General features: G+C 45.2%; 1 protein-coding gene across 11 annotated transcripts in view; it reads right to left on the bottom strand.

The window, feature by feature from the left end:
• Nucleotides 1–378: 378 nt before the first annotated feature.
• Nucleotides 379–10,388, bottom strand: part of LOC112262442 (alpha-(1,6)-fucosyltransferase) — a 109,879-nt gene continuing 99,869 nt past the window's right edge. For all 11 annotated transcript variants that reach the window (XM_042329869.1, XM_042329871.1, XM_042329872.1 and 8 more), the window contains 5 exons: nucleotides 10,131–10,368; nucleotides 7,229–7,475; nucleotides 4,325–4,501; nucleotides 3,884–4,034; nucleotides 379–2,244 (listed from right to left, as the gene is read on the bottom strand). In XM_042329869.1, the coding sequence (XP_042185803.1) occupies nucleotides 1,915–2,244; nucleotides 3,884–4,034; nucleotides 4,325–4,501; nucleotides 7,229–7,475; nucleotides 10,131–10,368 (1,143 nt within the window). In that variant the 3' untranslated portion in view covers nucleotides 379–1,914. The remainder of the gene's footprint in view (nucleotides 2,245–3,883; nucleotides 4,035–4,324; nucleotides 4,502–7,228; nucleotides 7,476–10,130; nucleotides 10,369–10,388) is intronic.

Below are 10,388 nucleotides of genomic sequence, written 5' to 3'. Positions count from 1 at the left end.
GGTGAGATTAATAGAATGTAATTTTACATAAGAAATGTCCGTTTGTAAGTTTTTAACATTTGGAAATGAATTAAAATGGATTATTTAAGAGGTGGGCTTATGGGGAACACTCGGTAACCATCAAGCCCAGCCTGGACGTTTCACATTTGATCAAATATTTGTACGTCTTATTAAAACATGTTGTAAGTAAAATCATTAAACTTCACGAGAGAGATTCATCTTTCAGTTTATATCCACTTTTCTTACACAAAATTAGGACAGTATCTGTTAGAAATGTCTAAACTTAGATTTCGTTGGGCTTAATAGGTACACTTGCTCTACTCTGAACAACAAAGCATTTGAGTGGACTGTGGGAACAGACACAGAAACACAAACAAGTTGAGCCGATCACTTTATTTGATCTGCTTTTATCAAAGACAATGCCCAGAAACATAAAATATGAACATGTCTTCATGGTGGACAATAATCATATTCTTCGTTAATCATCATCTTCATCAATGCTATCATCATCATACGTAAATAATCATTGTTTGTAATCTTTTAAAGTGTAGTTGTCAATTTTCATTTTTCTTTCAAATTCAATAACATTAAAATAACATTTTAAAAAGGACATGAACAACAGAAAATGAGTAAGACACAGTTAAGTGAGTCTGGACTGGAGTGTACAGTTTTCTGCATATACAGTATTCTGCATATATAGTATTCTGCATATACAGTATTCTGCATATATAGTATTCTGCATATACAGTATTCTGCATATACATTATTCTGCATATACAGTTCTCTATTATGCATGTAGTATTCTGTATGTACAGTATTCTGAATGTGTATTCTGCATATACAGTATTCTGAATGTGGTATTCTGCATATACAGTATTCTACATGTAGTATTCTGCATATACAGTATCCTACATGTAGTATTCTGCATATACAGTATTCTGAATGTGGTATTCTGCATACACCGTTTTCTCTTATGTACAGTATGTATTATTCTGCATGTGCAGTATCTGCATGGCAAGGCCTGGGTCCTTATGGCTCTGACGTCACTTTGACACGAACAAAAACAGAGACACTTGGAGAGAAGAAGTACAGAAGCCATTTTCCTTAGTAGGCACCCTATTTGGACTCACACACACCCCACACACATGCTTGAATGCTCACACACTCGCACACTCTCGCACCCACCAACGACAACAACTAAAAACATTAAAATCACTTATCCAAAAGCACAATATGGCGGTGAAAAATTAATAGAGGGTGGGACAGAAAAAAATGCATGAGTTGGCGTAAGTTGAAACGGAGTGAGTGAAGAAAGGAGTGAAAGGAGGAGAGGAAGCAGGGGCAGGAAGGAAAGAAGGAAGAAAACAATTGGCTACAACCAATGTCCACAAGAAGAGAAGAGAACAGCACAGGGGGAGAGGCGAAAGTCAAGAGTTTGTTTGTTGGCTCTTACAGTTCACAATTAGTTCTCTTTGTAGTTATTTTTTCAGTCATCATTCTGAGGTTTCTCAGTCATTTCAACTATTATTTAAATAAAGAGCTCTGATTGGGCGATCCCTTCATCATTCCACCGGAGTGCTATCATTTGTTTATTCCTTATTTTAGTTTTTTCTTTCATTTCTTTGCTAATTGTAGTCTTTTATTTTACCCCCCCTGACAGAGTTAGTCACTGGAGGGTCCTAGTCCCGGAGGGTCAGGTTGGTGAGGAGTAAGTCAGATACCCTGTAGATACTCTGCATGCCGCATTTCACAAACGCGCGCACACACACTCACTCATACACACTTCAACTGACCAAGACCCACACTCATTCAAAGTGCATTCCCCTTCGTCCCCTCTCTCGGGCTAAAGGTCCACGTTTTCACTCATAAGTTAGCAGTGTCTGTCTGGGCAGCAGTCTGTATCTCAGTCTCTCTCTACTGATTCAGCATCTTGTCTGCCTCGGGGTACGTGGGATACTTTACGGTCTCGATCTTCTCCTTCACCTTGTAGGACGGGTAGAGGCCGGTGCGGCCCGTCTTGCGGTTGATGCCCTTGGAGTTGCCGTCCCAGTGGTTCCCCGCCACCCCGATCAGGTCGCCGGGCTCTAGGGGGATGTCGTCGGAGCTCCGGGGCTGGTGGGCGTACACGGCTAGCTGGTTGTGGGCGTTCTGGCCCCCGAAGTAGTAGATGTCATCCAGGGAGTGGAAGTGAGATGAGGCATCAGGATGGAGGGTCTGCATGATCTCATAGGCCACACGGCACACCTGGAACAGAAGCACAACACAATATACAGGACCGCATGAGAAATGGAACACAGAGGCTAATATACAGTGCATTCGGAAAGTATTTAGACCCCTCTACTTTTCCACATTTTGTTATGTTACAGACTTATTCTAAAATGGATCCAATTATTTTTCCCCCTCATCGATCTACACATAATACCCCATAATGACAAAGAGAAAACAGGTGTTTAGAAATACCTTAGTTACATAAGTATTCAGATCCTTTACTATGAGACTCAGAGATTTCAGTTAATTGCCGATTTTTGAGGTTGGTAACTAATGAATTCATCCTCTGCAGCAGAGGTAATTCTGGATCTTCCTTTCCTGTGGCGGTCCTCATTAGTGCCAGTTTCATCATAGAGCTTGATGGTTTTTGTGACTGCACTTGAAGAAACTTTCATAGTTCTAGAAGTTTTCCGTATTGACTGACCTTCATGTTTTAAAGTAATGATGGACTATTGTTTCTCTTTGCTTATTTGAGCTGTTCTTGCCATAATATGGACTTGATATTTTACCAAATAGAGCTATCTTCTGTATACCAGCCCTACCTTGTCACAACACAACTGATTGGCTCAAATGCATTAAGAAGGAAAGAAATTCCAAATTAACTTTTAACAAGGCACACCTGTTAATTGAAATGCATTCCAGGTGATGACCTCATGAAGCTGGTTGAGAGAATGCCAAGAGTGTGCAAAGCTGTCATCAAGGCAAAGGGTGGCTACTTTGAAGAAACTCAAATATAAATATATTTGGATTTGTTTAACACTTTTTTGGTTACTACATGATTCCATGTGTGTTATTTCATAGTTTTGATGTTCTTCACTATTATTCTACAATGTTGAATGGAATGAGTAGGGGTGTCCAAACTTTTGACTAGTACTGTATATACACACACACACACACACACACACACACACACACACACACACACACACACACACACACACACACACACACACACACACACACACACACACACACACACTGAGTGTACAAAACATTAGGAACACCTGCTCTTTCCATGACAGACTGACCAGGTGAATCCAGGTAAAAGCTATGATTCCTTATTGCAGTCACCTGTTAAATCCACTTCAATCAGTGTAGATAAACGGGAGGAGACGGGTTAAAGAAGGATATTTAAGCCTTGAGACATGTATGTGTGCCATTCAGAGGGTGAAGGGGCAAGACAAAAGATTGAAGTGCCTTTGAAAGGGGTATGGTAGTAGGTGCCAGGCGCACCGGTTTGAGTAGAGTCCATGCACTGACGAATTGAGGCTAATAATAATACATTCCATTGAGCAGACAATTTGATCTAAAGCGACTTACAGTCATGCGTGCATACATTTTACGTACAGGTGGTCCATCCTGGCATTGCAAGCATCATGCTCTACCAACTGAGCTACATAGGACCTATGGTTCTATGGTGGTGATTATGGGTAGGACCTTGTGACCTGACCAGGAAAAGGCAGTAGTTATGGTACAGTATCACTCAATGGCGTATTACTTAGGTCTTACTATTGTATGGGCCTTGCCAAAGTAAAGTTTTGAGGAAGAGAATGAGGAGAAGAAAGGGGAGGAGGAGGAGGAAGAGGAGTAGGTAAGGTAGGAGGTGAAAGGTCACCTGTGAGGAGAAGGTGCAGACCAGGAAGTTGGTCTGGGACAGGAAGTGAATATCTAGGATGACTCCTCTCAGAGAGTTCTCGGTGTAGCGGTTATGCAGCCCCGCAGACCACGAGATGGAGTTATCACTGATGAACTCATATTCTGGGTACCTGAGACACACACAGAGACAGAGTCAGTCAGAGAGCTAAAGGACCATACAGATGTCAACGTGCATATGGCATTCATTCTTTGTATTGTCAGTACTTTGGAGCACACATCAAATACAGCTTCTCGTCATCACAAACAGGTCCAGAATACCACAAGGCAGTCCTGCACACACACACACCCACACTGCCGGCGGCACGTAGACACACACACACACACACACACACACACACAGACATACACAGAAACACAGACACACACAGAAATACACGCACACACAGCCAGGCATACGCACTTAGCCTTGGCCTCCTGTAGTAGTGAGGGGTCGTCAGTGGCCAAGTAGACTCTCTTCTTGTCCACTAGCATGCGCCTGGCTAGGTGTTGGAAATGGTCCTCTACATGTACCATGTACTCCTCTATAGGGTGGAAGGCTGCCTCTGTCCCCACCTTGTCTGTCCGTCTCACATGGACCCTACAGAACAGGATATATAGAGAAGATGGTGAGAGGAGTTAGCGGAGTGTGTGGTGTGTGTCTGTCTGTGCACGTGTCTAAGAATGTGTGTATGTGTGTCTGTCTGCATGTCTCTACAGGTGTGTGTGTGTGTGTGTGTGTGTGTGAGTGATTTGTGTGTGTGTGAAGCAGAGCGCTCCTCTCCTAGAGTGAAGGTCATGGTGCTTTCTAGTGATGGATGGCAGAGTGGGTTGTTTGGATAGCGGCTGGAGCACGCAGCACTCTCCCTCTGATTCTCTTTAGCTCTCCGCGTCTTGCTCGCTCCCTCTCTCCAGCTCTCTCCCTCTTTCCAGCTCTCTCCCTCTCTCCAGCTCGCTCGCTCCCTCTCTCCCCCTCTCCAGCTCTCTCCCTCTCCAGCTCTCTCCCCCTCTCCAGCTCGCTCCACCTCTCCAGCTCGCTCCCCCTCTCCAGCTCTCTCCCTCTCTCCAGCTCGCTCCCTCTCTCCAGCTCGCTCCCCCTCTCCAGCTCGCTCCCACTCTCTCTCTCTCCCCATCTCCCTTCGCACTCTCGCCCCCTTCGATTTCTCCTCTCTCTCAAATTAAAATCAAATAAAATTGTATTTGTCACATGCTTCGTAAACAACAGGTGTAGACTAAAAGTGAAATGCTTGCTTACAATGCAGAGAGAAAAATAAAATAATACTAAAACAAGGAATAAATACACATTGAGTAATGATAACTTGGCTCTATACATGTGCAGGGGTACAAAATAATTGAGATAGATATGTAGTGTCTTCGGGATGTATTCAGACCCTTTAACCTTTTCTACATTTTGTTACGTTACAGCCTTCTTCTACAAAGGATTAAATAAAACAATTTCCTCAGCAATCTACACACAATACCCCATAATGATAAACCAAAAAACAGGTTTTTAGAAATGTTAGCAAATGTATTAAAAACAAAAGAAAGGTATTTACATAAGTATTTCAGACCCTTTGCTATGAGACTTGAAATTGAGCTCAGGTGCATCCTGTTTCCATTGATCATCCTTGAGATGTTTATACAACTTGGAGTCCACCTGTGGTAAATTCAATTGATTGGACATGATTTGTGAAGGCACACACCGGTCTATATAAGGTCCCACAGTTGGCTGTGCATGTCAGAGCAAAAACTAAGCCTTTCGGTCGAAGGAATTGTCCGTAGAGCTCCGAGACAGGATTGTATCGAGGCACAGATCTGGGGAAGGGTACCAAAAAATGTCTTCAGCATTGAAGGTCCCCAAGAACACAGTGGCCTCTATAATTCTTAAATGGAAGAAGTTTGCAACCACCAAGACTCTTCCTAGAGCTGGCCGCCCGGCCAAACCGAGCAATCGGGGGAGAAGGGTCTTGATTAGGGAGGTGAACAGAAACCTGATGGTCACTCTGACAGAGCTCTAGAGTTCCTCTGTGTAGATGGGAGAACCACCTCTGTAGCACTCCACCAATTAGGCCTTTATGGTAGAGTGGTCAGGCGGAAGCCACGCCTCAATTAAAGGCACATGACAGCCTGCTTGGAGTTTTCCAAAAGGCACCTAAAGATTCTCAGACCATGAGAAACAAGATTCTCTGGTCTGATGAAACCAAGATTGTGTTGTGACATGGTAGGGGTGATATACAGAAGATATTTGAGATTTCTGGTTCCAAGCGCTATGTCTTCATGAGACGCAGAGTAGGTGGACGGATGATTTCTGCATGTGTGGTTCCCACCGTGAAACATGGAGGAGGAGGTGTGATGGTGTGGGGGTGCTTTGCTGGTGACACTGTCAGTGATTTATTTAGAATTCAAGGCACACTTTACCAGCATGGCTACCACAGCATTCTGCAGCGATACACCATCCCATCTGGTTTGCACTTAGTGGGACTATCATTTGTTTTTCAACAGGACAATGACCCAAAACACAACTCCAGGCTGTGTAAGGACTATTTGACCAAGAAGGAGAGTGGTGGAGTGCTGCATCAGATGACCTGGCCTCCACAATCACCTGACCTCAACCTAGTTGAGATGGCTTGGGATGAGTTGGACCGCAGAGTGAAGGAAAAGCAGCCAACAAGTGCTCAGCATATGTGGGAACTCCTTCAAGACCGTTGGAAAAGCATTCCAGGTGAAGCTGGTTGAGAGAATGCCAAGAGTGTGCAAAGCTGTCATCAAGGCAAAGGGTGGCTACTTTGAAGAATCTAAAAAACTAGATTGATTTGTTTAACACCTTTTTGGTTACTACATGATTCCATATGTGCTATTTCATAGTTTTGATGTCTTCACTACTGTTCTACAATGTAGAAAATAGTACAAAATAAAGAAACACCTTGAATGAGTAGGTGTTCTAAAACTTTTGACTGGTACTGTATTTAAATCACACCTGTTGCCGACACCTACAGTGTGGTACTTCCTGAGAAGGTTTTAGAGGAGAGAAGATCCTACTATGCACAACAAAGAGACAGACAACCCAGCACTTCACAGGACTCAATTTTCTCTCTCTCTCTCTCTTTCTCTCTCTCTCCCTCACTCTCTCAACATAAAAGGAAAATAACTGCTTTTACTTTTCAATTACATCTCTCAGTGGGGATAGCGATAAGGAATGTGTGTGCATGGGTGCTTGTATCCATTAGGACAGAGATAGATAGAAGGGCCAAAAATAAATAGTACGTGTGTGTATGTGTGCGCGCACGTACAGTACATGTGTGCTTGCATGCGTAGTGTGTCCACCTACCCTATGATGGGGTGCCTAAAGCCCAGTTTGGCGGTGGTGTCCTGGATCTCCTTCTCCAGCCAGGCCTGGGGCCGGATCAGGTACTTGACAAACTGAGACACCCACCAGACGGAAGGGTCACCATGGAGCCGGTGGAGGCGCTGGGCCAGGTCCTCGGGAATGGCTAGGGGCAGATAGGGGGGGCGGGGGTGCAGGCTGTCCACGATGGGTAACTCTACCACCTGGACGTCTTTGTCGTTAGCCTCGCCTGCGGGAGAGAGAGGGAGGAGCGAGGGATAATAAAAAGAGTGGATGGAACGGCAGAAAGGGAGAAGGCAAGAGACCGAGAGAGAGAGAGCCGGAGAGGGAGAGGGAGAAGGCAAGAGACCGAGAGAGAGAGAGAGGGAGAAGGCAAGAGACTGAGAGAGAGAGAGAGAGCCAGAGAGGGAGAAGGCAAGAGACCGAGAGAGAGAGAGAGAGAGAGAGCCGGAGAGGGAGAAGGCAAGAGACCGAGAGGAGAGAGCCGGAGAGGGGAGAAGGCAAGAGACTGAGAGAGAGAGCAGAGAGGGAGAAGGCAAGAGACCGAGAGAGAGAGAGAGCGGAGAGGGAGAAGGCAAGAGACCGAGAGAGAGAGAGAGAGCGGGAGAGGGAGAAGGCAAGAGACCGAGAGAGAGAGAGAGAGAGAGAGAGGGGAGAAGGGAAGAGACCGAGAGAGAGACAGAGAGGGAGAAGGCAAGAGGCCGAGAGAGAGAGAGAGCCGGAGAGGGAGAAGGCAAGAGACAGAGAGAGAGAGAGCGAGCCGGAGAGGGAGAAGTCAAGAGACCGAGAGAGAGAGAGAGAGCCGGAGAGGGAGAGATAGGAGGTAACAATAGAGTGCTTTTGACATACAGACAGAGAGAGATATAAATGATCAGATCTCCAGCCTCCAGCAGAGGGGTTTGATGCATGTAGCAGTGAAGATGCACTAAGCATCATGGTGTACATGAGGAGCTGTCTGAACAGCAGAACCCAGGGAGAAGAGTTCATCTTTCCTCTCTCTCTCTCTCTCTGGTTCTGCCTGTATCCCCCCAGGACACCCTGTCTTACAGTTCTTATTATTAAGACACAAGACAAAGGTATTTCGTGGCCTGTGAGTGGTTAGTTAAAGTGCTATTGCACTCCTTGACCCTTCCTCTCAGATGTTTTGGAGTGCTGTTGATTCTCTGATAGAGAGTAACAATTAGTGTCACGTGCCTCAAGGACAGTTTTAATGAACATTTATCAAAATAAGATATGAACGAATGGGACATTCCCACGGAGGAAAGGAAAGGAAGAGAGAGGAAGAGAGAGTGAAGAAGGGGTAGAGAGATCCTTGAATTCTCTCTCTCTTTATTAAAAAATAAAATAAAAGCACACAATGAAAATAAGAAATGTAGATTTGAATGAACTGGAATATTTCACCAAACAAAACCAGTAAAGACAGTCAAAGCTCTAATCACCATTTTTCAATATATCAAATAAATACAAATAATCATCAAGCTAAGAATACGGCTAGAGAGAAACAAACAGACTGCATGTGCACACCAGTGTCCAGAATTTAAATCTTGCGCTGCATTAAATATTAAAAGGCAATTTTTTTCTCTCTCTCTTCTCACTGAAAGAAGTATTTAGGAAATTGCCTGGCCGGGCTTATATAACCCTGCTGTCAGATTTCAGTGGTGAGACTAGAGCGTTTCTCTCTGGCTGCACTAATAAATGATCTCTCTCTCTCAACCCTCTCTCCCTTTTCAGGCTAATTAGGAAAGACCTCAAATCTAAATTACATCTTGAAGAAATTAAGGGGGGGAGGGGGGGGGGTTAGAGGGTGTGTTTGTGTTTGCTGTAATTCTTGCTGCGAGTGTTTGAGTGTGGGATAGGGTTATAATCCATCCACCACGGTAGTGATGTCTGCCTCTGTCCTTCTGTTCCCCTCTGCCTCAGACCTGACAAGGGCACATCAATGTCTCAGACAACCAATCATTTACCAATGTCGTAAACTACATAATGCTTTAACGATATTAATAAAAACCAAACTAGGTCGATGACGGTCACCCACTTACTGTTCTGTTCTACACAGCCCAGTCACAAGGTGCAAGGCTAGAGTCCCTATGGTTGATTTCCAAATAGCACCCTGTTTCCTACAGTATATAATGCAATTCCATGTTCCCCTTTCTTCGCTCCTTCTCTCCCTCCAGTCAATCTCTCGTTTCCTCCTGCCTTTCATCTTCTCTCCAGATCATTTTATTCCCCCAGTCTCTCTTTTTCCTCTTTCTTCTCCTTTCTCTCCGCTCCTTCCTCCCATTCTCTTCAATCTTCCCTTCGCTGTTCGCTCCTTCAGTCTCTTTCCTACCTTCAACACTTCTAGCGTCTGTCTCCTCTCCTCTGTCCTCTCAACTGGAGGACCTACTTCAGCAGTAACACTGGGACAGGGAGACAAGCCCTCTGAACAAAGAGAAAAGGGTACAATTTTGCTGTTTTTGAGGTCAGTTCTTTCATGTTTGTTTGCCATTCTCTTGCTCAGGCACTACACTTGCATGCTTTGTGTAAAACCAAAAAAAATCTCTACAGTTGGAAGTCTCCCCCCCCCTCCCTCCCAGGCTGTTTTTCATCTCATTCCCAGACCTGTAGTAGCCCCTTCTGATGTGAGAAGAAGAAAGAGAGTAAAATAGTGTCGGGGCAGACTCAAAGCTCCACAATACTCATCATCATTCTCCATGTACCACACATAGATGTATAACGTAATTCTGTTTTTACGGTATCCTGCACACTGCGTGAGGTGGTCTGTAGCTATGGACAGAACCCCAACAGAGGACAGAGGGCAGAACGTGTTCTGTCTGTGTCTGGCCTGTTGTCATGGACACGGCCCCATTATCAGAGGTCAGAGATCACGTCTTGCTCAACATACCTGACCAGTGTCCGGTGGTGACCCCGGTGCGCTCGGTGCACGTCTGACTGACCGGGAGGAAGACGGTCTCCCAGCCTCCCGTGGCGTAGCGCCAGTTCTGGGACTCCAGGATGAGGGTACGCTGGGTGCCGTAGGCGATCATGAAGCAGTAGACCACGTGGTGCAGCTGGCAGCCGTAGCCGCAGCCCTTGTTGATGTTACACACCAGCTTCCTGGCCTTGGAGCAGTCCTGGGGGTTCTGGAGGGGAGAAGGGACAG

Source organism: Oncorhynchus tshawytscha, linkage group LG11 (genome assembly GCF_018296145.1).
Source record: "Oncorhynchus tshawytscha isolate Ot180627B linkage group LG11, Otsh_v2.0, whole genome shotgun sequence".
In the NCBI taxonomy this organism is placed as follows: domain Eukaryota; kingdom Metazoa; phylum Chordata; class Actinopteri; order Salmoniformes; family Salmonidae; genus Oncorhynchus; species Oncorhynchus tshawytscha.
The sequence above is the reverse complement of the archived record's forward strand: the minus strand, read 5'-3'. Positions and strand labels throughout refer to the sequence as shown.